Consider the following 26429-nt stretch of genomic DNA (forward strand, 5'->3'; position numbering starts at 1 on the left):
AGATCCAAAGTTGCCAAGATGGGCTTCTATATTGGCCCATTTAGATGGCAAAGTAAATTTAAAAGCGCGGGAAAATGATAAAAGCTTTTCTCTCTCTCTTTAGTCCCCCACTCTCTTTCCTGCATCCACGAAGCTCCACCTGCGAGAAACCCTAATTTATTCTCAGAACGAGATCGCCTTCGAAGCTTCTCCCGTGGCAAGAAAGCTCCAAATTAGGAGTCTCCGTGTCTCGTAATTTACTAATCGCCGCTCCTCAGGCAAAAAAATGAGCGGAGATAATCGAAGATGGGATCGAAAGGACTCGCGGAGATCGAATACGCAGAAAGTCGTGAAAACGGCGGAAGATGAGCTCGAATCTAAACTCGGATTTGGGCTTTTCTCCGAAGGGGAAACGCGCCTCGGGTGGCTACTCACCTTCGCATCAGTAAGTCTCCGTCGCACTCTTTTACGAACTCAATTTGGTTATCGAGCGTATGGCCTTTGATCGTATTAGTACTAGTCATTCACCGATTGGTTGTTCCACTACGTTTTGCAGTCATCTTGGGAAGATCCCGATACTGGGAAAACCTATAGCTGTGTGGATCTTTACTTTGTTACTCAGGTGAGAGCTGTTTTTAGTCATTACTCTATTAGCTTCGTATAAGCTGATGAATCTTCTTTTGTCGCATTTTTTTTTATCTATTTCGATTGAGTTGTGAGGATTTGTTTTTTTTTTTTTTCAGGACGGGTTTTATTTCAAGACAAAGTACAAGTTCCGCCCTTACTTCTATGCGGCTACGAAAGTATGAAGATTTCTCTTTGTATATCATCTGAATGCTCCTTGAACCAGTCACGTAGTTTTGTTCTGGATGTTAATAAAACTGCATTTGCGAAATTACAGGAGAAAATGGAATTGGAAGTTGAAGCGTACTTGAGACGGCGATATGAAAGACAAGTTGCTGATATTGAGATTGTTGAAAAAGAGGATCTTGATCTTGTAAGTCCGTAAATCCTTACTTGTTAATGTGATTTAGTTAGTCTACCTAATGATTCGTATTTCTCTTTAGAGACGCATATTTAAACAAAAGTTGCTGCAATCTTTAGTTTTTATCCTCTTCTTGTAACTTGAAAAGTGAAAACTGAGTAAGTATCGTGATAAGTTTAAATGTGATCCTGCATTCATATTCGGAAATCTCTAGGTGTTTGCGAGTATGTAACGTGGGCTGGAACTGTTAATGTTAGTTATTTTAAATGTTTAATGATCAGTTACAACAGTATGCAAGATATGAAGGTTTTCATGACTTCTATATAGTCTTCCTTCCGCTTAGTTTGTCTTTCTAACTTTTGTTTATTACCTACCAATTCGAGTTTATTTTTTCTTATGCTCATGAGCAGAAAAATCATCTATCTGGCCTGCGAAAGAAATACCTAAAAGTATCATTTGATACTGTGCAACAATTGATGGAAGTCAAGAGGGATCTGTCGCATATTGTCGAACGAAACCAGGCAAAATTCGACGCACTTGAAGCATACGAATCCGTTTTGGCTGGAAAACGGTAAGACGATGTATTTTTGTTGTTTTAAACTGCGTATCTTTCCGAGGTTTCAAATTGTTCCTCTTGATCTCTCTTGTTTCTTAGTTATTCTCAAGTTTCAGATACCGGTGGTCACTTTTCTTTTTATTCTTGGAATGCAGAGAACAACGTCTTCAAGATTGCTTAGACTCTTTAGTGGACCTCCGCGAGTACGATGTTCCTTATCATGTTCGATTTGCAGTTGATAAAGGTAACATATTTAGTCAAAATTAAATTTCTGTTAGTCCTAAAGATTGCCAAAACATGACGTGTTCTTGGTGTCTAGATGTGCGGAGTGGGCAATGGTACAATGTCAGTATTTCCAGCACTGATGTCACACTAGAGAAGAGGACAGATATTCTCCAGCGTGCAGAAGTCCGTGTTTGTGCATTCGATATAGAGACAACGAAGCTTGAGTTGAAATTTCCGGATGCTGAATATGATCAAATTATGATGATATCTTACATGGTCGATGGGCAAGGTTTTCTAATTGTTAACCGAGAGGTAAATGCTATGTACATTTTTCTGTATTGAATATAATTTAATAGATGATAATATCATATATGATGTATGAGCATGATCTCCAAATCATTAAAAGAGATGATAGCCCTCTTTATCATCTTTTATATTATGTCAAGCAATCAGTAGAGGAAAAGTTCATAAACGCAGTGTTTCTTTAGAGATTGAGTCAATCCTGGGGATATCATAAATGATCCATATAAACTTATACTGCTTTGCCTGACTGATTTTGGATGATGTGGCATAAAGATTGTTTGTGGTCTACTGTAGCCTTTTCGTATGTTTATGAAACATGATTTCTGATTTGTTATAAAAATTTCGTTGCATGTCATTGTCAACTCTGGTTGATATCTCAGCTCTATTTTACTATAAAAATTTGGACTACTCCAATCTTCTTTGATTACACACGTAGTATTTTTCATTTTAAACCAGTGTGTTGGCGAAGACATAGAAGATCTGGAGTATACACCCAAACCAGAGTTTGAAGGATATTTCAAAGTCACTAACGTTAGCAACGAGGTAAATTAGGTCTGATTTGAGTATTATATCAGAAACATTGATATACTTAGAATCAAGTTTCTTTCTTGGTTTTGTATTGTAGGTTGATCTCCTTCGAAAATGGTTTTCCCATATGCAAGAGGTTAAACCCGGTATTTATGTTACATATAACGGTGATTTTTTCGACTGGCCATTTATAGAACGGAGAGCATCCCATCATGAGATCAAAATGAATGAGGTAAGCAACACGTTTCCTTCAATGTGGTATTGTTAAAATTTCATGCCTGCGTGACTTAAAGGAAGTATATGATATACTTAGAAATTCTGTTTGAAAAAGTTTGTGGCAGTTTTGCTGACATGCTATTGTGACCTTGCGAGTGTTCTTTTGCTTAATGATAGAACAGTATCACTGCTTAAGATCTTCCTACATCCTCGCTTGCATGCCTACTTTCTACATATTGTTTGTCACCTTCCGTGAATATAATATTCATCTTGAGTGACATGTTTTTGCGTTTAAACACTGAAGTCTTCTGGGAGTTGGCAGGTGCCACTCATCCTGAACCTTGGTTTTGTTCTGAACTCTATTTCAAAAACACGCGTCACTCTTTTTTCTCTCTTTTTATTCTCTGCATCTTACTATTTAGTTCCTATCTCACTATTTAGTTCCTATCTTAACTTTAGAGCATAATGTGGCCTCAAGTATGATTCCACAATTGACTGGTATATTTTGTTTTCTTTCCCCATGGTTGCAGGAGTTGGGATTCCGTTGTGATCATAATCAAGGTGAATGTCGAGCTAAATTCGTTTGCCATTTAGATTGTTTTGCTTGGGTGAAACGGGATAGCTATCTTCCTCAGGGAAGCCATGGTCTGAAGGTTCATTTGACTTCTCTCTCTTCGCTATTGTTTATCCTTTTCTTATATGTCCCTTTTTAGAGGAATTCATATTATGTTTTTAGTAATGTTCGTCTCTTAATTAAATGCCAGGCCGTTACGAAGGCGAAACTGGGCTATGATCCACTGGAAGTGAACCCAGAAGACATGGTTCAGTTTGCCATGGAAAAACCACAGGTACTGCTGATAAGTTAATCAGGGTTCTCAAGAACTGGAGTAGTAGTTTGATTGCTTTGGAATGGGGTAGAGTACGACGGTATTTGATCTAGTAATTAGTGTCTCTTTAAGGGCTGAAGAAATGTTCTCCTGCTCCTGTTAAACACTATCTCTTATCAGTACGCAAAATTTAGGAGCGAACATGGATGTTGTGACTGATAACTTCCAGCAATTGTGGACTTTTAGTCTATGCAGTGCTTGCGTGGAATTGGGTGCTTATATCTTATTTCTGTTACATGTTGCAGACAATGGCCTCCTATTCTGTCTCTGATGCTGTTGCAACTTATTACCTATACATGACATATGTTCACCCGTTCATTTTCTCTCTCGCAACTATCATCCCAATGGTCCCTGATGAGGTCTTACGTAAAGGAAGTGGAACCCTTTGTGAAATGCTTCTGATGGTTGAGGTGACTTACATTTACTACAAGGTCTTTAGCAATTTTTGATGTATGACACATTCTAGTAATTGGACGTCTTCCATTCTTTGTACAGGCGTATAACGCAAATGTTATATGTCCCAATAAAAACCAAGCTGACCCTGAGAAGTTCCACAAAAGTCACCTTCTTGAAAGTGAGACATATATTGGTGGCCATGTAGAGTGCCTCGAAAGTGGTGTTTTCCGATCTGACATTCCAACCGGTTTTAAGCTAGACACATCGGCATACCAGGCTAGTAATCTGCTTTACTTGACTCAATATGATTTTTCTTGTTGTTTTCTGAACATTACTTCTTCTGATATGGTTCTATTCAAATGTCACTTATTTATGCACCTATCTGATATTGGACCATTTAATTGCCAGCAACTGATCGATAACCTTGACCGGGATCTGGAGTATGCTATCACTGTAGAAGGGAAAATGAGAATGGATTCAGTTTCCAATTATGATGAAGTGAAGGAAAAAATCAAGGAAAAGGTAATAGATTCCTCTTCTGAATTATAGATAGTGATTTGACGCCTATTCCATATTCCCTTGTTTCTTGTCAGCGTGTGTTTTCTCTTGTCTCTTTGAATGGCTGACACTGCATACACATTTCATTCTGGGAGAGTTTTCCTTTGCATTCTCATACATGCTAAGCTCATATCGACGATCCTTCTCTCGTGTAAAGTAACCCCAATAGTTCTTCTGGAAAGAACACAGTTAACCTGAGGAGATAGTCCATCAAATACCCTCCATTTACAGAACATAAAACCTGATAGTTTTATACATTATTTCCCTGTACTACCTGATTTGGGAGGTCCTCTTAGTTCTGTTATGATTTGGCGGTTTTATTGCCCTGCAGCTGGAAAAGTTACGAGATTACCCTATACGTGAAGAGGGACCTCTTATTTATCACCTTGATGTTGCAGCTATGTATCCGAATATCATCTTAACAAATAGGCTTCAGGTACATCAAATAACCTTTTGCATGTTTCTAACTGATTTCTTAATTTTATGATGTAACATGCAATTGTAAATCAATATCTGCCAAATTAACACAACCGTCACTGTCAAGATTATGAATCCCGTGGGAATATTATGCTAAGTGGAAATTTCCTCTTCATTGCCAGCCACCATCAATAGTGACGAATGAAATTTGCACCGCATGTGATTTCAACCGCCCGGGAAAAACGTGTCTTCGAAAACTTGAATGGGTTTGGCGTGGGGTGACATTCATGGCAAAGAAAAGGTTTTAACTTATATATCATTCTTTTTAAATATGAAGGGTCTAGTCTTAAATTCTCAACTTTTTACGAATGGCTTGACAGTGATTATTACCATCTGAAGAAGCAGATTGAGTCCGAATTTGTTGATACTGGTGCAAATATTCAGTCTTCAAAATCTTTCCTTGATCTACCAAAGGTGGAACAACAATCTAAACTAAAAGATAGACTGAAAAAATATTGTCAAAAGGTATTCTCTCTCTTTCTCTTGATAATATTTTCTCCACAATGTCAATATATAAAGGCAAGTCGTTTTGTGCTATGATAGGCATATCGACGAGTACTTGACAAGCCAGACACTGAAGTTCGTGAGGCTGGGATATGCATGAGAGAAAATCCGTTTTATGTAGACACTGTTCGAAGGTGCGGAACTTTTGTTTTCCCCAATCCTGTTCTTGATTGAAACTCTGTTAGGACTAGCTTGTCTTTTTGAGCAGCAATCTTTTTGGTTGAATAGACAATGATGTAAATTCTGCCAAGTCCTAAATACTTTTCCTTGTTTTGCTTTTTGTTTATGGTGTTTGTATGTAATTAAAGCTTTCGAGATAGGAGGTATGAATACAAAACACTTAACAAGGTCTGGAAGGGAAAGTTATCAGAGGCCAAGGCAAGTGGCAATTCAATCAAGATCCAGGAAGCACAGGTATATTATCTTACATAATTGATCATATATATCATCTCCGGAAGTTCCTTTGGATAGTTATTGGCTTTAAAATTTTGCTACAGGACATGGTAGTGGTTTACGATTCCTTGCAGCTAGCTCATAAGTGTATTCTTAATTCCTTCTATGGATATGTCATGCGAAAGTGAGTTCTCTGATCTCTTGCAAAGACCCTGCACTTTGGCTATACCCTTATTGTCTGTTCCATTTTGGTTGACCCAAATCTCTACTTGAAACCAATTCCAGGGGTGCAAGATGGTACTCTATGGAAATGGCTGGTGTAGTTACCTATACCGGAGCCAAAATCATCCAGAATGCCCGTTTGCTTATTGAGCGTATTGGGAGACCACTTGAGTTGGATACAGATGGTATATGGTGTGCTCTCCCTGGATCTTTTCCTGAGAACTTTACTTTTAAGACGATGTAAGATTTTACAATCTTCATATCAGGAACTTGTTCTATTTTTTTACTTTATAGCAGTATTTTGGTGATTTACGATATTCCAAAGAGTTTTTGTTTCCATATATATATATATATATATCAGTGATTTTTGTTTACTGCAGAGACATGAAGAAATTCACGATCTCTTATCCGTGTGTAATGCTTAATGTTGATGTGGCTAAAAATAATACAAATGATCAATATCAGGTATACCGGAGCTGCCCTTACTGAAAAGTAGCTTTTGTGTTCAGTCTTAATTAAGTAGATGAAATAACAAACCCTTTTTGGTTCTGAAAGCATTTTGCCTTGTGTTCAGTTTCTATTTTTCCTTTTGTTATTGGTTGGAAACAGACTCTTGTAGATCCTGTACGCAAGACGTACGAGTCGCATAGTGAATGCTCCATTGAATTCGAAGTGGATGGACCGTACAAGGTATGCGTATACGTTATGACTTTTAGTCGAGTGCTGCTATTTGGTTTCTTCACAAACAAGTAATATGTGATTCTCTCCATTCAGGCAATGATTATTCCTGCATCGAAAGAAGAAGGAGTCTTACTTAAGAAGCGGTATGCTGTTTTCAATCATGACGGAACCTTAGCAGAACTCAAGGGATTTGAGATCAAGCGTAGAGGGGAGCTGAAACTCATTAAAGTTTTCCAGGTATCATTTCACTTTCTTGTGCTGTAATGATTCATCAAATTGTTGCTTTATCTATATTTAGGCTCAATGCGCTTTTGGCCTGATCCACTTGTATGATAAACTATTTCTAACAGCAGTTTGAAGGTGTAATACTGATATCTGTGGTTAAGTAATTCTCTGTTTGGGAAAATTCCAATGGTTCTAAATTGTTTGGTCAGGTGAACATTTAGTAATTATGCGAGAGTTCATTTTCTTCCTTCTTTTTTTTTTCATAAAAGAAAGAAGTGATTAGTAAAATTTCTGCTTTTTCATAAATTTTTGTTCCGTATATTTTGTCTGAAAATTTCCATCCTATTTATTGGATTCTTATTTTTACTTGAGCTTGTTACATACATATATTTGCCCAATGTAGTAAGACGTTTATTATTTGGTAGACAAAAAGTATCTCAATAAAATAAACAGGTTTTGTACTTGAATAGTGTATGTGTAATGTCTCGAAAATTTTAGGTCAGCATAGTTCTTGAACTTTTTAAAAAATTTACACTTCATGGAGCTGTCAGACACTGACGTGAATATTATTATTATTATTTTTTATATCTCTACAGGCCGAGCTTTTTGACAAATTTCTCCATGGATCAACACTTGAAGAGTGTTATTCTGCTGTTGCAGCCGTTGCAAATCGGTGGCTTGACCTACTCGATGTATGTTATATATCTCGATTATCTCTTTTCTGAGCAGGAATAATTTCATATAGGTGCTGTTAAATTCTCTTATTTGCTACTGGGTAATTTTTTGCTCATAGATTTCCCTACATATTTTCTTCAGAATCAAGGAAAAGATATTGCCGATAGTGAACTACTAGATTATATATCAGAATCAAGCACCATGAGCAAATCCTTAGCAGATTATGGTGAGCAAAAGTCATGTGCAGTGACCACAGCAAAACGCCTGGCTGATTTTCTTGGTGATACAATGGTCAAAGATAAAGGACTGCGTTGCCAATACATTGTTGCTTGTGAACCAAAGGTACATTTCTGTCAAACTTGGAATGTTTTCAAATGCAAATCTCTATATTAGGAATGTTATTACATCTCAAAAGTATTTACTGATCATTATTCATTGAGCATAGTGCTTCATCCACTCTGTTCATAGTATTTTCAACCCTTATAACTTAACAACTTTTGATGATCAGGGGTCACCTGTAAGTGAACGTGCTGTCCCTGTTGCCATATTTACCTTATCTAAAACCGAACCTGGTAAATATTCTGTTATTTAGTGAGATTATGTATTGTTGTGTTCTTAACCTTCAAATGTGATGTAAATTTTCAAATTTTACAGAAAGAATGAAGTTTTATCTGGGAAAGTGGTGCAAGCAGCGCCTTAGTTCAGACCATAAAGTTGATATTCGTTTAATTATTGACTGGTCGTATTACAAGCAGCGTCTTAGTTCAGCTATCCAAAAAGTTATCACCATTCCCGCTGCAATGCAGAAGGTTCATTATTCTCACTTTTTTTTTGGGTGTTCTTTTGATATAATATCTAACGGCCTATATGACCTATACAGGTGGCAAATCCCGTGCCTAGGGTGCTTCATCCTGATTGGCTTCATAAAAAGGTCCGTGAAAAAGATGATAAATTTCGCCAGAGAAAACTAGCTGATATGTTCAGCTCAGCAAACAAAGATGGTGTGTTGGACAAAAATCATTCGGTGGCTCAAGATGATGTGAACGATATTGAGGATTTTTGCAAAGAAAACAAGCCTGGCGTAAAGGGACCAAAGCCAGTTGCACGTTCTTATGAAGTTAATAAAGAACAGTTTGGACGTGAGCAGCAAGAGAGCAATGATCCAAAGTGCGATGACGATATCTCATTTGAGAACATTGACAAGAACGTGGATTACCAAGGTTGGCTTGAAGTGAGAAAAAGAAAATGGAAAGGAATTGTGGAGAAGAAGAAGAAACGAAGGTTAGTTCTCATGATTGTATATATTCTCCTGGAGTTCATCTTACAACGAGCAGGTTTTGATTTGGATCAAAATGTAGTTCAATAGAACATCCACTGCTTTTACAACAAGGAACGTGGATTAACTCGTTGACGGTGTGTCCCTTCTTTTTGTAGGTTGGGTGATCAACGATCTTTAAAGCAGATTGAATCTCATGAGATAAAGAAAAAAGTCTCCAAGGTTAGAAGAGGTGTAGGTTCATTCTTTAGGAGGCCTGAAGAAGCTTTGACTAGCTCACATTGGCAGGTACGCATGTCGACCTCAATGTATTTTATATATTTGCTAATCATTTGCCTTAACGCTCTCTTTCCGAATTTTTCAGATAATACAGCTGGTCCCAAGTCCACAGAGCGGACAATTTTTCGCTTGGGTGGTTGTGGAAGGATTGATGCTTAAAATCCCATTGACAATCCCAAGAGTGTTTTACATTAATTCCAAAGGTCCTATAGATGGAAAATTTCCCGGAAAGTGTGTCAACAAGATTCTTCCTCATGGAAAGCCTTGTTATAATATGATTGAGGCATGTCTTTCAACCACTAAGCATCTTTCCCCTCGAATTCCTTCTAGTTAGTTATAATTTTGTTTGTTTTTTTACAGGTAGAGATTCAGGAAGAACAATTTAGAAAAGAAAGCAAGAAGCTTGCAGCTCTTCTTGCAGACCCTGAAATTGAGGTGAGATATTTTATAAAGTAATACAGTGCATCAGAAGCCCAACCTTGTATCGAATACCCCATCTACATGGCTTAAATGTTAGGAAAACTTTTCTTTGTTTGGTTAACCATTAATACTGGTGAATAGATAACTTGTACATGGTTTCTGGGAAGATGAAATTTTCTACTGTAAAATTTGGCTGCATAAAGTATCCTGTGTAAGGAAAATTCTGGATATGGAGTTCACAAGCGATGGGTGGCTATATTAACGTGTGTGCTGGCCATGCTGTTTAATTTGTTATTTGAATGAACTGTGAATGGGGCCCAGTGACTTATCAGCACGGTGGGAATTGAACTTTTGTTCTGGTGCTTACTATCACTGAGCCAGATAATCACCAGACCAACTTTTTGGTGATCATGCATGTCACTTTGATTTTGCACAAGTAGAGTACCATGTTTGTGCTTGCTAACCTCATTTGACTTTGGCAGGGCATATATGAAACAAAGGTGCCGCTGGAGTTTAGTGCTATATGTCAGATTGGATGTGTATGCAAAATTGATAACACAGCCAAGCGCCGTAACACCCAAGATGGATGGAAAGTTGGTGAACTTCATATGAAAACTACAACTGAATGCCGCTACCTGGAGCGATCAATTCCACTTCTTTACTTGTATCACAGGTAGAAATCTAAGTAACATGACGACCCCTTTTCTGATGGAAGAAGGTTTCTACTACATGCAATTTAAGTTGAAAGAAGGTTTCTTATGTTTTGCTTGTTTGCAGCACCTCAACACTACGTGCTATATATGTTCTATATTGTCATGCATCGAAGCTTATGTCTGCCGTGGTAGTTAATCCTTATGGCGACAAGGAATTATTACCATCTGCCCTGGAGAGGCAGTTTAGAGATGGTTGCCAAGAATTGTCACTCGAGTCATTGTCTTGGGATGGTATCGTTTTCCAGGTTAGCTTTAAAGCCGTTACGTACAGCCCCTGCAATAACAATCCTGCACTTTTCAAGCTTTTCTGAATGCTTATCATCAGGTGGACTATGTTGACCATGCTGAAGCTGCCGAAAAGATTATACAAAAAGCGATAAGTGAATACAGGTAACTCATTTTCCTGATTACAACAGTGCAACCTGTTAATGTTTATATGACTTGATGAACCCATAGATTTTCTAATGCTGATCAGTTGGGCATGCTTTTCCTAATTATTTTGTTCCCGCGTGATTAGTTCTTTAGCTTACTTCTTAATTTGATTGTATTGTGTGAAAAATGACGGATTTTGGACTTCTCTTGCAAGGCAACCAACGTCAGGTCGTTCCACTCTGGTTTGACTTTTCCCATTTTTTCCTTTTCTTGCAGAGAAGAAAATTCTGGACCAACTGTTGTAGTCATTGAATGCCCTGACTTTAACTCCATCAAGGATGGTATAAAAGCCCTGGATGATTTCCCATGTGTGAGGATTCCCTTCAACGGCGATGACAATAGTTATCAGGTTCCTTGACTGATCGACCTTTCTTTTTTTTTTCCGTCACGATAGACGTTCATTTGATCAACTAATGATAAATATGTTTGCGTGGATGTGGTTGTGATGCACAGCCTGTCTCCTGGCAACGTCCGGCAGCAAAATTAGCAATGTTCCGTTGTGCTGCAGCATTTCAGTGGTTGGATCGGAGGATTTCCCAGTCAAGATATGCCCATGTAGGTTATGTTTGTAAAGTGGATCTGTAGTTCTTCATAATATTGCTTTATTGCAGTTATTGACATTTTCCATGCAACTGATTAGGTGCCTTTGGGGAATTTTGGACTAGATTGGTTAACATTCACAGTAGATATCTTCCTGTCCAGGGCACTCCGTGACCAGCAGCAGGTTCTTTCTTTGACTTTCCGTCTAGCTTCCAAGTGTTATAATAGTTCAACTACTGCATTATTTGCCTCCCTTTTATTTTCCTTTTTTGCTCTAGATCTGTGCGTACAGCTTCGAAACTATATACCTGAAACCTTGGCAAAATTCTATTTTCTCCAAATCACTGATTATGACTCTGAAATGCCTATTATGTATTTAAGAGAGAAGCAGATTTTCCATATCATTGATTTTGTACTTGTATAACAGGTCCTCTGGGTGTCAGATAATGGTGTTCCAGACCTTGGTGGTCTGAACAATGAAGAAACATTATTTGCTGATGAGGTATGTCAAATGATTTTTCCTTTTTGCCTTTTAGTATGCGTGGGCTTTGTCATGAACTTCGCCCGCTTCCATGTTTTTTTTAAGACTATGAAAGTGATAACTGGGATGCTTCTTTTGTCACAGGTGCAACAGACAAGTTTGGTATATCCTGGAGCGTATAGAAAAATTTCTGTGGAGTTAAAGGTCACAATTTTTTTTCCTTTTTGCTTTAATCGTTGTGAATTTTGGATTTTTTTTTCTAATTAACATGCATCGTGCAGATCCATCACTTGGCTGTTGATGCCCTTCTGAAAAGCAACCTGGTGAGTGAGATGGAAGGAGGTGACTTTTTGGGATTTGAACAGGATGGGAATCCTAGAGGAAGTAGTTCGAACGCTAACTCCAGTTTTGATGAGACCACTGGATGTGCCCAAGCATTTCGAGTCCTGAAACAATTGATTCATAGTTGCTTGACTGATGTGTGTAAATCACGCAATATATATGCTGATTCCATTTTGCAACGTTTGTCTTGGTGGCTCTGCAGGTATGATTATGTCATATCCTGTACATATTCACTTTATTCTCAACTCATTAAATATCAATCAGTAATTTCATATTGTAGCCCTTGCTCGAAGCTTCATGATCCAGCTCTTCATCTCATGCTTCACAAGGTAAGTGACAGTTAATGATTTGTGCTTTTTATAAGGTATAAATTTGTTGGTGCGATTAAATGCAGAAAACTATATTAATTCCTCCTTGCATCTCTGTATGTCGACTCTGTTGCTTATGATCTTGATATTTGACATTTACATTCACATTTTGGTTGCATATAAATTTCTAAATCCATTTGACATCTTGCGGTTTTCATCAATATTGTAGGTCATGCAAAAGGTGTTTGCGCTGCTTTTGACTGATTTGCGGAGATTAGGTGCAACAATAATATTTGCAGACTTCTCAAAGATCGTTATCGACACAGGGAAATTTGATCTATCTGCTGCTAAGGCGTATTGTGACAGCTTGCTCACAGCTGTGGGGAATAGGTTGGTTTCTTCGTTGCCCAATATATACGTCTATAATTTAAAACTCTTGTGGACTCTACACATTTTCCTGTCACTGATGCTAAATGCTTTGCCACTGACAGCGATATCTTTGAGTGGATCTCGCTCGAGCCGGCTCACTACTGGCACTCATTACTCTTCATGGACCAGGTTGGATCTCTTATACTTCCTTCTTGTATCTACAATATCTGACTGCCAAACAGGGAAAATTTTGTTTAAAACTGTAAATTGCGAAGCCGTGAACAAAAAATTGAGCCTCAAACATAGGAAATGAAAAACTGAAAATCCATGGAACCTGCAATGCATGCAGGGTTCCAGTAGACCAAAATGGGTCTAAAACTGATAAATAAAAATACTTTCACCTGGATGGTTGAATCAAAGTTGGAAGGAACTCTACTAAAATTCCATCTTCCTTCATTAGTTCTTGATCTCGTCTTTGTTTGATATATTTCCATCTTCTCTTCAACACTTTGTAGTATAACTACGCTGGTATCCAAGCTACCGACGATGAAATTTCACCTGACGAAGTGACTATTGAACCAAAGTGGAGTGTTGCTCGACTTTTCCCTGAGTATATTCAGGTTTACATACAGATCCCTTACTCAAACCAATGGTCATTTAGCTGAACTAAAAATTTGTGTCCGCTTATGGACCATGTTTTCTTGGACACTCATGCATTTCATCTGTCTTGGCAGAGGGATTTCGTCATAATTGTTGCCAAGTTTATATTTGACCCCTGGAAATTCTCATTAGAGAAGAAAAGAGGCAGTTCAGAGAGTTTAGAGGCACAGATGGTAGAATATCTAAAGGAACAGGTAGTCTTAAAGCCAATTCGGTTGATATATTTTTCATCCACTCAAAAAATTGTCTCATTTTTTTTTTCTTTAATGCAGATACCATCCAGCTTCTTTAGTATGCTTGTTGCAAAAATCAATGATATCGTGTCACACATGAAGGAGATGGACGTTTCAGATGCATCTCGGGATTCTCAAGCTCCCAAAAGAGATTACGCGTTAGAGCTCGTACAAACTATCTGTGCTGTTATGGGTCTTGACCAAAATGTCGAGCAAGATGTTCGGGTAAATACTCCACTCCTTCCTTTTCCTCTTTACCTGATACTGATTCTGTTTGATAACCATATTGTGTAATTCAGACCTACCCTTCTGAAATCTTGTTCTTGAAACTATGTTTTGCAGTGAAACTAAGTATTTTTTCATATAGGTGCTGACTATCGTCTTCACATGTTTGTTCTCTAGGCATACAACTTTTCTGACATGGTTTTTTCTTTATAGGTAATGAAAAGGAATCTGTTGAAGTACATTAACGTAAAAGAATTTGCCGCTGAAGCCGAATTTCTTGATCCTGGGCCTTCCTTTATCTTACCAAATGTGGCTTGCAGGTATTACTTGAATAAACAGATATGCTCAGTTTTCGTGATTCAGATATGCATTGTGGTGCTTCTACATCTAGTTAATAGATAAATAGCTTAACGAAATCGAGTTTTCTTCTTATCACTAGTTTAAGTATAAAACGAAAAATCCCTGACAATTTCCTGGCACACCCTTGTGAGTCATTATAGCAAAAATGTAGTCTGTTTGCAACACGCAGGATGCGTTTAGTCACATTAAAAGAAGCGAAACTTGCCTTAGACTCTCCCCAAATCCCAGAAAAAAAGATTAGTAGTACCTTTAGCTCACTTTTGACATACTTGACTTTCTTGCAAGAGTAAGTAAGAAGTAAAGGAGCTGATATGTATTTACTGAGTTGTGTTGAACTGTTTTTTTCTTGTTGCAGCAACTGTGATGCCTACAGAGACCTAGATATTGGCAGAGACCCAGCTCTATTAACAGAGAAAGAATGGTGCTGCGTAGATTCACAATGTGGGAAGATATATGACAGAGAGCAGATGGAAAATAGTCTTCTCCAGATGGTGAGACAGAGAGAAAGAATGTACCACATGCAGGATCTAGTTTGCATTAGGTGCAATCAGGTGAAAGCGGCTCATTTGACAGAGCAGTGTGAGTGTTCTGGATCCTTTAGATGCAAGGAGAGCGGGTCTGAGTTCCTCAAGAGGATGGAGATTTTCTTGGATATAGCAAAGCGCCAGAAGTTTAAACTGTTAGAAGAATGCACATCTTGGATCTTAGATCCCACCGGAAGCTGGCAAACCAATACCGGAAGACATCATTCATAGGTTATAGATTTGTGCATAGATTTATTTAACATTCAAAATGATGATGTGGGCTAAAAGTATTGTTTTAATTTCATTTGTCAGAAACAGACTTAAGACTTATTACAGTCGTAACCAGCGATCTTCGCTCATTAGTCTTCTTAAAAACAAGTATATGACAATTTAATTTGATGAGTACGTTCGCCCTAGGAGTTTCTCTCCCGGACACGAGACCCGAGGAGCTGCAACACCAACGATGAGCTTGTCCCACCGGAGCTCCGGCACGGTTGATACGCTTTCCATCTGATCGAAGCTCCTCTCTCGTGCTCTCTCCGCCAAAGTCGAATCTCCGATTTGAGATGCCAACGTTTCTTGTCCCGCTTCCGTCCTCCGCGCCGAGAAACCAGGTAACTCCACGTCTCTCTCTCGTTCTCTACCGGCGGAAGTCTCAGCCGGTGCTGTCGAACCCTCTCCACCCACCGGAACCACCAGATCCACTGGACCCGACCATTACACCTCAACCACCACCATCGTCTTCAGTCAACACCTCTCCTCCACAGTCTCCTTCTCTGTTCTGTGCTCGGCCGTCATCTATCTCCGTCCAATCACCAAGGTCACTTCCAAGCCCTTTCCGGTTCCACCTCTCTCTGCACAACAAGGTTTCGAAGCTCGTTCCTGTCTGGAGGAGTCTCGCTGATTCGTGGGAGGTAGCGGATGCGTCAATGTTGGAGTCTCCTACTCCACAGGGTCATGTTAATCAGAATCGTCAACCTCTGCCGTTTGTAGGGCTTCACCAACTAGATCTACCCATGTCTCAACCCTACAAATGTTGGTTATCTCTGATGGTCTCCTTCCCTCACCGGCAAAGACTAACCCCTCAGCCGGCTGTACGGTCTCAAGAATTGGAACATCAACTAGAGTGTTACTTGTCAAGCTTAGCCATAAGGGCCTTTCTTGTTTCTCTGCAAGATAATTTTGTGGATGTGAGTGTATTAATGTGGCTAGCTGTTCTCAAACCTCTTTCTCTCTAGTACACAACATTTCGAAGTCTTGGGAACTGGATTTTGGATGTTGATAGATTGGTAGTGGAATGTTTTGTGGCTACAGTCTTGCTCAATCGTTGCAGCTTGGATGCATTCTGGTTTGTCTCCATAATGAGAAACACATCTAGAATATCCGTATACAGCCGCATAATCCTCAAACCCTACTGCTCCACTGGCAACTCAACCTCCTTTCCATGTTCTTCAAGCGACAGCTCTTTCACCGAGGCATCCAGCCAGTTCATAGGCCGCTGTTTTGCTTCAGTATATAGGGTTCACCTAGCCCAAAGCCGTGATGATGTGCTTGAATTTGCTTCACTGTTTTTTCAACCATCACAGGCCAGGAGAGTCTACACAGCCGCTTCTCCATTGCTCATGAATATTAGATCCAAATTTAGGCAGGTAAGGCCTTTCTCTACAGTCAAGGTCACAAGAAGCGCACCTTCATCAGCTCAGATTCGCATCAGACATGCACCAAGATTTCAACAAGACAGCAACTTGATCATCTGTAAGGCAGATGCAGCTTGGGAAGCTCCGATCCATGGATCCTTGGGTCAAAGTTACATTGGATCTCCCTTAATCGCAGAGGCTATCGCGATGCGATTGGCCTTTTGCATGGTGCAAATCCTCGAGTTTCCAAAACTCAAGGTTTTCACCGACATTTCAACGCTCTTCAGAGCTATCTCCGGCAACCTCCAATCTAAAGAAATCATCGGAATTGTGAAAGACATACGATCGATCTCCTCTGGTTTTGCATCAATCTTCTCTTGCTTTTCTACTTTAGCCAATGTTTTAGCAAAAGAGGCTCTTAAAGCCTTCTTATCTTTGTATTTGAACTCTTGGAGTTGACCATCTTTAGGCTCATTCTCTAATTTTTAGTTTTAATGAAATTTATGTGACAAAAAAAAAATTTGATGAGTACTATTTTTTCCCAAATTGATATTTTATCTACCATTGGAAGGGGGTGAAACATACAAACCAACACTTTCAACAATTTAATTTGACGAGTATTTAGATTGGTAGATATAATGAATATAATATATATATACCAAGAGCGAAATTCATATCTGAAATGATTTCTACAGTTAAAATAAAGAAAATTCAATGATGTGGATGAAACAAAAGTCGATTTGTTCTTATTAGTACACACATAATAATCAGGGGCTCGAGGTTCCCCTGACACTAGAGAGAGATGCTGAACCATTATATGATCAATGATCAACCTTCCTCTCCAAATTCCTTTGTGAATCTCTCATGGACCTCAAGATCAGACTTGCTCACTGTTGGTCGCTGTCTTGCTAATACCTTCTCAAAATCTGTTCTTGAGATGGGCGGTGGGATAATCTGTTTCATGTCCAAACAAAAAACAAAAGAAATAAACATAAGCTCTTTTGCATACTCTCTCCATTAGAATTTTCTGTCGTCTATCATCACTAAAAACAGCTTCAAGGGATAAAATGCATACCTTTTCTGCTAGCCCTTTTTCTGCTAAATCCTGCATCGTAATCTGAATGGCACCAGATTGTTTAGGGCCACATGGCATCCACGTCCCATCAGCTGACTTGAAAAAGAACATGGCATCTTGGGTTTTCCTCACAGGTTCAAACAGAACATCCTTCACCTGCCATAGATTAGAAACCATTCAGAATAAAAGACATGTTTGTTTACATGGATAGTAATAATAACTCAGGACAAACCACATACACAAACAGCCACATCTGAACCAGAAAACCCCTCTGTCTTGCGAGCTAAATACTCAAAATCAGCTTCATTCAAATTATGAGGAGTATCTCCAAGGTGCACCTGTATCATACACGGACATCATTAGGTAAAAAAGGATTTTGACACCCTAAATAATTTCACTTTGATAATTGTTTACTTTGAACATGTGCTGCCGAGCCTTCACATCCGGTAGAGGGATATAGATACGCTTATCAAAACGTCGCCGGATAGCCTACAATCAACATGGTATTTAGTTTTCAGTGTTATTCTAAAGCTGGCAATAAATTCGAAGAAACAGTCTGTTTCACCTGATCAAGAGCATAAGGTGTATTTGTTGCTGCCAATACAAGGACTTTCTCATCATTGTGTCCAACACCCTAAAATAAAAGAGAGATCGGAGAGAGGAAAGTCAAGTTTCTGCTAATAACTCGTTTTCAGCAAAGTATATTTCTATAAACCATTTCACCTGCATCTGCACAAGAAGCTCTGTTTTGATACGCCTTGAAGCTTCGCTCTCATTGCCTTCCCCACGTTGACCACACAAAGAATCTATCTCATCAACGAATATAATTGACGGAGCACTCTCCCGGGCCATCTCGAAAAGGTTTGATACCAGCTTTTCACTTTCACCCATCCACTTCGAGACCAAGTCCGATGAAGACACACTGATAGTTAGGAGGCAGAAAAAAAAAATACAATTATGCAAACGCCGCAACATGTTCTCAATTACAAAACATAGTAAACAAAATACTCATCAAAGTCAAAACTTTTCCCACGGTAAGACAAGGTATTAAAAAAAAAAACTGAGGCACCTCAAACCCCAAAGATCTACATAACTGCCCAATACACAGTTCCTCTGATAAAATCCATTTAAACTACATAACAGCTATATGATAGCTATTCGATCAGGCTACCTATGGTTCTGGAAACACTAATATATGATCGCACCAAGTGTCATAATATTCAAACCTTGCCATGTCTTACTAAAAGTGGATATCATCAAAGCCCAATGAAAAACAGTTAAAAGTCGAAATCTTTAGAGCAAACAAACTTGGAGAGACATATGTTACCTAAAAAACGTAGAGTCTGCTTCAGTAGCAACAGCCTTAGCCAAGTACGACTTCCCAGTCCCAGGAGGCCCATACAACAGAAAAGCTCTCCACGGCCTCCTCTTCCCTAACCACACAACAATCAAAGTTTCAGATCAATAAACAGAACTCATCAACACATCAACGAATCCAATAAAGTAAGAAACTTTACATTACCTGTGAAGAACTGCGGAAACTTAACAGGCAAGATCACAGCTTCCTGCAACGCTTGCTTAGCACTCTCAAGCCCCGCAACATCAGACCACTTCACATTAGGCTTCTCCCTCACGATCGCAGAGTCCAACCCAGCTCGTAGCTTCGACTGCTCCTTATCCTCCCCATCTCCGTTGTCTTTCCCTTTGCTCTTCGCCTTCGTAGCAACAGCTGCGTCCCCGTTAGACCCAGGACCCGACCCGCCTTCGTCCAAAACAGCTCGGATCTCCTCTGCTCGGCGGAGATACTCGGTGAACTTTTGTGTGATCGCTTCTCTGATCTTGGGGTTCTTCTCGTACTTGAGATGGGTCTTGAAGTACTCGAGCGCGTTCATGTACAAAGGGAAGGCCTTGTTGTAGTTCCCGGCGTTGTCTTCTTGAACCGCTTGCTTCACGTACTCGATCGCTTGCTCCTTGAAATTGCTATACATGTCTTTTATTTTTATTTTTTTTTTAAGGGTTTTGCGGAGAAAATAATCGATAATTGAAATTCGTTTGTTGAATTAAAATTGAGATGATTTGAGGAAGCCCTAGAAGCGTGGATGATTCATGATCGGAAAAGTATTAAAGGAAAGGAGAATGATTAGAGGAAAGATGAGGAAGGAACAAGGCGACTTTGACGTCGGAGAAAACAGCTGAGTGTTTGTGTGTATAAAGCGAAAACGTCAAGGTGTAGGATGTTTACCAGCTGTTTTGATGAATGACAAGAGCAATACCCGCCGTTTTTATAAGCACGCATTGGCCAAAAGCCCACAAACAAAAAAGCCCTGTTGGAGACTACATGAAGATCAAATCAAACCCGGTCCTTTCCTTATTTGTTTTTTTTTTCTAAACCAGATTTGTTTTATAAAATAGTATTTTATAACAAGTTGAGAAAATTATTATATCTAGCCGATAGTTTTATGACTATTTTAAAATTATTTTGAGTTATTTTATAAAAAAAATTATCTGATGATTTTATTTTTACCAAATCAAGATTTTCGATATAATTTTCTACGAATATAAATATATATACTCCATCCGTTTCAAAATGTTACATATTTTAGATTTTTCACAAATTTTAATAAAACACATTAAATTTGCATAATTATTTGTGATTATCTTTTTCTCATAATTTTAAGCCAATAAAAATCTAATAAGTACAATTAAGTTTTTTTTAAGCTTGCAATTAGTTAATAAAATATGCATTGAAAAAGAAAAAAAATAGATTTTTTTGAAACACAATTTTTTTCTAGAATATGTAACATTTTGAAGTGGATGGAGTATATCAGTTCCTATATCTTTATGTTATAACAGATGCTTCTTAATTAAGATTAGTTGGAAAAAATTATAAATATCATTGTTAATAATTTTTTGAGAGATTCCTTAGGATAGCTTTTTTAAGTTTTTGTCATAAAATATATCTCAATGAAGAAAATAACCAAAATAAGTTTTATTAAAGGTAAAAATGTATTTTTATCCTAAAATTAACTAATCTAGACTTTAGGTTTAGACTTTAGAGTTAAGGAATGAGATTTGAGGACATGATTTCAAATTAAAAAAAAAAACAAAACATAAATATTAAAAAATTCAAAATAAAAAGGGGCTATTTTGGTCATTTTATTTATTAATGACTATTTTTGTGACAAAAATTTAAAAATAGTTATTTGAGAAAATTGCCCTAATTTTTTTTATCAAAAATTAAATCCTAAATTTGTGTTTGAAAATAGTAATGAGACATTAATCAAAATATCTACCTAAAGTTGCTTCTATGATTTGAACTTTTGTTTTCAGTTTATTTCTATAAAAAAAAACTACTCTGTTTCAGATTACTTGTTATTTTAGATTTCGGCACGTAGATTAAGAAAACATTTAATTTTGTATATTTACTAGATAAAAACATCATTACCAATACACCTAACCACGTTCTAACCAATTAAAAAATATATTAAAATATAAAATCTTTGAATTAAAATTATAAAATGATACTTAGTTTAGTTTGAAGCCAAAATTTTATCCTACAATTCCAGCGACAAGTAATCTGGAAGTACACAATAAAAGAAGTTTATTAATGAAAAGAATTAACAACCAACCCACCCACACACACACTCTTTATCTCTCCACTCTAGCTACAAAGCGTAAAGGGGGAACACAACATGGGGGGGGGGTGCTACGTCATCTACCAGAAAAAGAAAAGATTTATTTAATGTTTACTAGAATCGTCGACGGATCTAATAGCCTCCTTCTCCAGATCTCCATTTTAGGGGTTGCCAAATCTCTGTCACACTCACACCTTCCCCTTACTTCATTAAAAAAGCAACAATGTCGTCTCCCTCTCGTTGACTTCACCTCCAGACTCTTCACAATGGACTCCTCGTCAAGCTCACTAGTCACGATTACAGATTCGATTTAACATCTAGAGATCCAGATGAAACGATCCGTCCGACCTCTCTTCAGCGCCGTCCTCTTCTGCTTCCTCGCCGCGACGCTCATCTGCAGAGTCGCGATTCGGCGGAGAAGCTTCTCCTTCAGCTCGGCGATAGCCGAGCTCGGCAGCACCTCCGGATTCATGACGGCGGAGGAGGTCGCGTTCAACGAGACGCTGCTCGAGTTCGCCGCCGTCGATCCCGGCGAGCCGAAGTTCAACCAGGAGGTGGATCTGATCTCCGATTACGACAACACGCGGAGAAGCCACCGCCGCTACTTCAGCTCCATGGCGACGCCGATCGGAGGAAAAAGGAGGAGCAGAAGATACGTTCCGTCCAAGTTTCCGGTAACGAATCTTCGCTCCTCCCTTCAGGTCTCTCGTTACTGGTCAGAGTTCAAGAGGAACCTAAGGCTCTGGACTCGCACCAGAAAGGCTTACGAGCCTCGCATCATACTAGATTTGATTAGACTTATCAAGAATCCGATCGATTCTCGCCAAAACGGCGCCGTTTCCGTTTCTAGATACTCGTCTTGTGCGGTTGTTGGTAACAGCGGCACGTTGCTGACTAGCCAATACGGTGACGTCATCGATAAACACGAGATAGTGATTCGTCTCAACAACGCTAAAACGCAGAGTTTCGAGAAAAAGGTGGGATCGAAAACGAGCGTATCGTTCATAAACAGTAACATTCTCCACCAATGCGCGAGGAGAGAGCGTTGCCATTGCCATCCTTATGGAGATTCGGTACCTATAGTAATGTACATTTGCCAGCCGATTCATGTGTTGGACTACACCGTTTGCAAGCCCTCTCACAAAGCTCCTCTGGTCATCACGGACCCGAGATTCGACGTCCTGTGCGCTAGGATCGTGAAGTATTACTCCGTCAAGAAGTTCTTGGAAGAGAAGAGAGCCGAAGGGTTTGGAGATTGGAGTAAAGGTCACGAAGGGTCGTTGTTTCATTACTCGTCTGGTATGCAGGCGGTGATGCTTGCGGTGGGGGTTTGTGAGAGAGTTAGCCTTTTCGGGTTTGGGAAGTTGAATTTGACCAAGCATCATTACCATACGAATCAGAAAGCAGAGCTGAAGCTTCATGACTATGAAGCGGAGTACAGATTGTATCACGACCTGGAGAACAATCCCAGGGCGGTTCCGTTCTTGCCGAAAGCGTTCAAGATCCCTTCGGTAAAAGTTTACCATTGAGTATATTGTCAGAAAAGAAGTTTTGTCAGAAAAGTTTGTTTCTTCAAGCGAAGAAGCTTCTGCTCTGCTCTGTCATTTTGTGTAAGTACCAAAGATTTTGCTTTAGATCAGGCAGTTGCGAGCAAAGGGTGAGAGTGTTTTATACAATTTCGATTTGTCATGTGTCATGTCACACATATTTGATGAAAATGTATGGTAAATTTAGACGATATTCTTACATGATGTCAATCTAAAGCCGAAGGCTGATGATGTGTTCTCTTACATTTTATAACGTTCGATTAGAATAAGATTTGAAAGCACGTCTATGTAATGAAAAGAGAGATTACAATATTTAGAAAGTCTCAAAGGAGGATTATCGTACAATAATGAAGTGAAGCACAACAATTTTCTCTTCTAAATACAAATGCATGAATGAGAGAAACAGAAAATTCACGTGCTTCACAAGATAACCACCCTTGATAAAAAAAAAAAAGAGGAAATCCTAATTAAGACTGAAACAAAGTACAAGCTTATTACTAATCACTTAGATAAGCAGGGGTTTTACGCAAGCAACCAAATGCTCCCCGACAAATACATCCCTCGGAGAAAGAGAAGTTTTTGTTAGTGAGCATTATTTAAATTAACCTCTTCTTAAGGTTTAAATTTTAGTCGCAAAACACCCTAACATGCATGGTAATAGAACTAAAACACACCAAATACTTAAAACGCTCAAGACCTCAGATTTTACAAGTGTTAGGTAGACAGTGTGGGGTTCTATGTAGACTCACCGTAAATATATCCCAATAAGAAGATCTAAATTTTAAAATGTTGCTTCGGTTTCTTTGCTAAGTTGTTATATTTTGATGTAATTGAGTCTAAGTCTAACAAAGAATTTCTCCCTTTGCAAGATAGAAATTCGTTGTTAGACTCGATACTTTTTGTGGTTAGAAGCAACATTTGAAAATTCAGATCTTACCTATATGGACCGATGGATCCCACAGCCCCCCCACGAGTCTACCTAACGTCGCTCTGATCACTCTGTGGTGACACACTCCGTATCCTCCTCAAACCCACCAAACGAAAGAGAAGGGTGAGGAGAGTGTCCATTACCAAAAGACTTGATGTGGTCTTTAAGAGACCTCTTGTGCTTAAAATCTGATCCACACGTACAATACCAAAGCTTCCCACAGTTTTTCTCATGAGTCCTCCAGTCACCTTTAACGGCCAACGCTTTGCCGCATTTTCCGCAAGAGAAAGGCTTGGAGCCATGCTTACGTTTGTAATGTGTCTGAAGCGTACGGAAGTCCTTCAAGGGCTTGGCACGTGGATGGTTGATGTTGTTCTTGCATCCTTCCGCGCAGCAGTAACATGGTAGACGCAGGATAGCTGCGGGTTGGGTTGTGCCTTTCAGTGAGTCTGCTCCTTTTCTGAACTCTGATCCATGTCCCCACATATGCATCTGTGTTGGGTACATTAATACATTAGAACGTAATATATATATCATTGCATTGATGTGGATAACTTATTTTTACAGTTATGTTTTATATATATGTGAGATGATTGAGTTTATGAATATTCATGTCCATTATGTTATAAATGGGACTCCAATGTTTGTCCAAGTTAGAAGTACACCTCCTAATATATACTCCCTCCGTTTCATAATATAAGTAGTTTTGGCTAACAGCACGAAAATTAAGAAAATTATTATGTTTTTAAAAAATATTTTATAATAAATATGTTAGATATAATTTAACCAATACAAAATAGGTCTATTTAATTTGATTGGTCACAATGTATTCAATAAATGTAAAAGTTACCTAGAAATACGAAAATTACTTACATTTTGAAACAAAAACATTTTCCTAAAACTACTTACAATATAAAACGGAGGGAGTATAATACCTGTCACTCACAAGTTCAGTTAAAGAAACCATTGATGTAGAAAAAGTACGTGTTTCCTGCTTAAAAGTAGGGATTGGTGTAATGTTTGTAAAATTAAAGTTGAGAGGAAAATAAGTATATATTGAATGGTAAAGTAAAGAATCCTAAGTAAAATACATATGAAATGAATGATACTTAATTAGAAGCCTTTTACTCATATTATCATTAGGTGAAGTAATCGATTGCATAGATTCAGTAAAAGTAGTGTGATCATTGTTTTTTTTTTCCTTTTTTGTTTCTTTCTGAATTATACTTTACCAAATCCCACTCTGATTATTTTTGCTTTTTGGCTTTTCAACCAAAACGGCAACGCAAAATGAAAAAAAAGTCAAAAGATTTATGAAGATTTCTCAACTAATCCAGAAGTTATACACCCAAACTATCTTCTTTTAGGTGATTGGGGGTTATATATCTACTACTACGATGATTTACCAACCGAGATTAATTACCGTAAAATTAAGTCATTAAAGTTCATATTCTTTAATTTACAACTAAATTAAAGTCCTTTCATACTCTGTATGTAATGATGTTAGTTTCAATACTCCTATATCTGTTTTCTTTTGTTCAAAACAAAAATCATGAAATTTGTTGTATTTGTGAAGGGGGAAAAGTTGTTTAAAATTAAAGGTATATTAAGAAATATTTCTTTTCAGAAGATATAGCCGTAAATGTAATACCTTATGAAATATTTCAATGGACAAATGCAAAGGTAAAGTTGACATAGGGACAATGTTTCTTACTTTGTTAATATGACACAAAGTGATAATGTTTTGACATAAAATGCAAGATTTGGTGAATTAGTGGATGTGTACCAAAGCAACTAGGATAAAGATGATAAGAGAAAAGACGTACCTGCATGTTATTGTACCTATTGAAGGTTTTGCTGCAAATAGTGCAAGCGAATTGCATTGGACCGACATGAATCTGAGCGGGACTTGGTATCCAAAACCTCTTCCCACAGACTTCCATATCCAAATCATTCATCTCCTCATCAATGATCATCTTCCTTCTCTTCTTCATCATCACCACTCCATCATCTATCATCTCTCTCTTGATGGGGCTCTTCTGGTGATGATCGGATGTTGTATCAGAATCATCCTCCACCGAGCTACCACGGTGATAGTTAGGCAATCCGATCTGGAGAGTCACCACATCATCATCATCCTTCTCTTCTTTGATATCGTCCAAAGCTTGACTTTCATTTTCCATGAGCTTGTTTAAAAGAGGCAAGCATTGGATAGACGTGTTGAGTGGTTCTTGTGTTTGGTATGAGAATAGAGATCTTTCCAACATACTCTGGTGGTTTGATCTTGATATAACAACATCTTTGGTCTTGATACGGAATAACAAAGAAGAAGAAGACGACGATGGAGCTTTAAGCCATTCAATGAAGCTTGGAGATTCAAAACTTAAACCCATCTCATGAAGATTCCTCAAACTCATCTCTCTCTCCCCCCTCTTTTTTCTTTCTCTCTCTCTCCCTCTCCCTCTCAAGAAGATGTGTAGGATTAGTAGGAAAAGGTTATATAATCATCAAACTTCCTGATGTGTGTGTAGGTTCGTCAAAATAGGTCCCTTAGTTTTGTGTTTTTCTTCCTACCCCCAATACGTATAGTTAGATATGATAATGTTCGCACGTGTCAACGTACGCGTTTACACAA

At 38.3% G+C, this 26429-nt stretch overlaps 4 protein-coding genes across 5 annotated transcripts; 2 read left to right on the plus strand and 2 right to left on the minus strand.

The window, feature by feature from the left end:
* Positions 1 to 93: 93 nt before the first annotated feature.
* Positions 94 to 15377, plus strand: LOC106413546 (DNA polymerase epsilon catalytic subunit A). Of its 2 annotated transcripts, XM_048757883.1 has the most exons (49): positions 96 to 424; positions 536 to 601; positions 723 to 782; positions 881 to 976; positions 1375 to 1535; positions 1676 to 1764; positions 1840 to 2057; positions 2505 to 2591; positions 2674 to 2808; positions 3323 to 3445; positions 3557 to 3640; positions 3925 to 4089; positions 4175 to 4351; positions 4484 to 4597; positions 4965 to 5069; positions 5233 to 5351; positions 5431 to 5575; positions 5654 to 5748; positions 5923 to 6028; positions 6112 to 6191; positions 6293 to 6469; positions 6610 to 6694; positions 6839 to 6919; positions 7004 to 7147; positions 7732 to 7827; positions 7952 to 8152; positions 8319 to 8382; positions 8465 to 8619; positions 8691 to 9091; positions 9245 to 9374; positions 9451 to 9648; positions 9726 to 9800; positions 10268 to 10458; positions 10563 to 10743; positions 10824 to 10888; positions 11147 to 11279; positions 11384 to 11485; positions 11571 to 11654; positions 11898 to 11972; positions 12096 to 12155; positions 12233 to 12495; positions 12574 to 12622; positions 12831 to 12991; positions 13093 to 13159; positions 13486 to 13590; positions 13705 to 13824; positions 13903 to 14088; positions 14302 to 14408; positions 14804 to 15377. In XM_048757883.1, the coding sequence occupies exons 1-49, from the start codon at positions 266 to 268 to the stop codon at positions 15201 to 15203; spliced, it is 6540 nt and encodes a 2179-aa protein (XP_048613840.1). In that variant the 5' UTR covers positions 96 to 265; the 3' UTR covers positions 15204 to 15377. The 2 variants fall into 2 exon arrangements, with proteins under 2 accessions (XP_048613842.1, XP_048613840.1); XM_048757885.1 differs by lacking the exons at positions 13093 to 13159; positions 13486 to 13590; positions 13705 to 13824; ... (1 more) ...; positions 14302 to 14408; positions 14804 to 15377 and having other exon boundaries at positions 94 to 424; positions 12558 to 12622; positions 12831 to 12986.
* A 1868-nt stretch (positions 15378 to 17245) lies between these two features.
* LOC106415797 (protein SUPPRESSOR OF K(+) TRANSPORT GROWTH DEFECT 1) lies at positions 17246 to 19836 on the minus strand. The gene is made up of 8 exons (XM_013856588.3): positions 19207 to 19836; positions 19012 to 19117; positions 18408 to 18606; positions 18250 to 18318; positions 18099 to 18173; positions 17924 to 18022; positions 17685 to 17840; positions 17246 to 17563 (listed from the first exon to the last, which is right to left on the minus strand). The coding sequence occupies exons 1-8, from the start codon at positions 19670 to 19672 to the stop codon at positions 17438 to 17440; spliced, it is 1296 nt and encodes a 431-aa protein (XP_013712042.1). The 5' UTR covers positions 19673 to 19836; the 3' UTR covers positions 17246 to 17437.
* Positions 19837 to 21209: 1373 nt separating this feature from the next.
* Positions 21210 to 23109, plus strand: LOC106416045 (beta-1,6-galactosyltransferase GALT29A-like). Its single transcript, XM_013856878.3, has one exon. The coding sequence runs from the start codon at positions 21649 to 21651 to the stop codon at positions 22846 to 22848; it is 1200 nt and encodes a 399-aa protein (XP_013712332.2). The 5' UTR covers positions 21210 to 21648; the 3' UTR covers positions 22849 to 23109.
* A 46-nt stretch (positions 23110 to 23155) lies between these two features.
* Positions 23156 to 26351, minus strand: LOC106416046 (zinc finger protein WIP3). Its single transcript, XM_013856879.3, has 2 exons — positions 25621 to 26351; positions 23156 to 24286 (listed from the first exon to the last, which is right to left on the minus strand). The coding sequence occupies exons 1-2, from the start codon at positions 26209 to 26211 to the stop codon at positions 23861 to 23863; spliced, it is 1017 nt and encodes a 338-aa protein (XP_013712333.1). The 5' UTR covers positions 26212 to 26351; the 3' UTR covers positions 23156 to 23860.
* Between the last annotated feature and the right edge of the window lie 78 nt (positions 26352 to 26429).

This window comes from Brassica napus, chromosome C5 (genome assembly GCF_020379485.1).
Source record: "Brassica napus cultivar Da-Ae chromosome C5, Da-Ae, whole genome shotgun sequence".
In the NCBI taxonomy this organism is placed as follows: domain Eukaryota; kingdom Viridiplantae; phylum Streptophyta; class Magnoliopsida; order Brassicales; family Brassicaceae; genus Brassica; species Brassica napus.

Bases quoted from the DNA above. Each gene is read 5' to 3' on its own strand.
- LOC106416045 (XM_013856878.3), top strand. From the start codon at position 21,649: ATGAAACGATCCGTCCGACCTCTCTTCAGCGCCGTCCTCTTCTGCTTC.
- LOC106415797 (XM_013856588.3), bottom strand. From the start codon at position 19,672: ATGTATAGCAATTTCAAGGAGCAAGCGATCGAGTACGTGAAGCAAGCG. The intron at 18,174-18,249 runs GTGAAACAGACT...TGTTGATTGTAG, and splicing joins CACCTTATGCTCTTGATCAG to GCTATCCGGCGACGTTTTGA. The intron at 17,841-17,923 runs GTATGTGGTTTG...AATCTATGGCAG, and splicing joins GTTCAGATGTGGCTGTTTGT to GTGAAGGATGTTCTGTTTGA.
- LOC106416046 (XM_013856879.3), bottom strand. From the start codon at position 26,211: ATGAGTTTGAGGAATCTTCATGAGATGGGTTTAAGTTTTGAATCTCCA. The intron at 24,287-25,620 runs GTACGTCTTTTC...TACCCAACACAG, and splicing joins ATAGGTACAATAACATGCAG to ATGCATATGTGGGGACATGG.
- LOC106413546 (XM_048757883.1), top strand. From the start codon at position 266: ATGAGCGGAGATAATCGAAGATGGGATCGAAAGGACTCGCGGAGATCG. The intron at 6,470-6,609 runs GTAAGATTTTAC...TGTTTACTGCAG, and splicing joins AACTTTACTTTTAAGACGAT to AGACATGAAGAAATTCACGA. The intron at 13,591-13,704 runs GTTTACATACAG...CTGTCTTGGCAG, and splicing joins TTTTCCCTGAGTATATTCAG to AGGGATTTCGTCATAATTGT.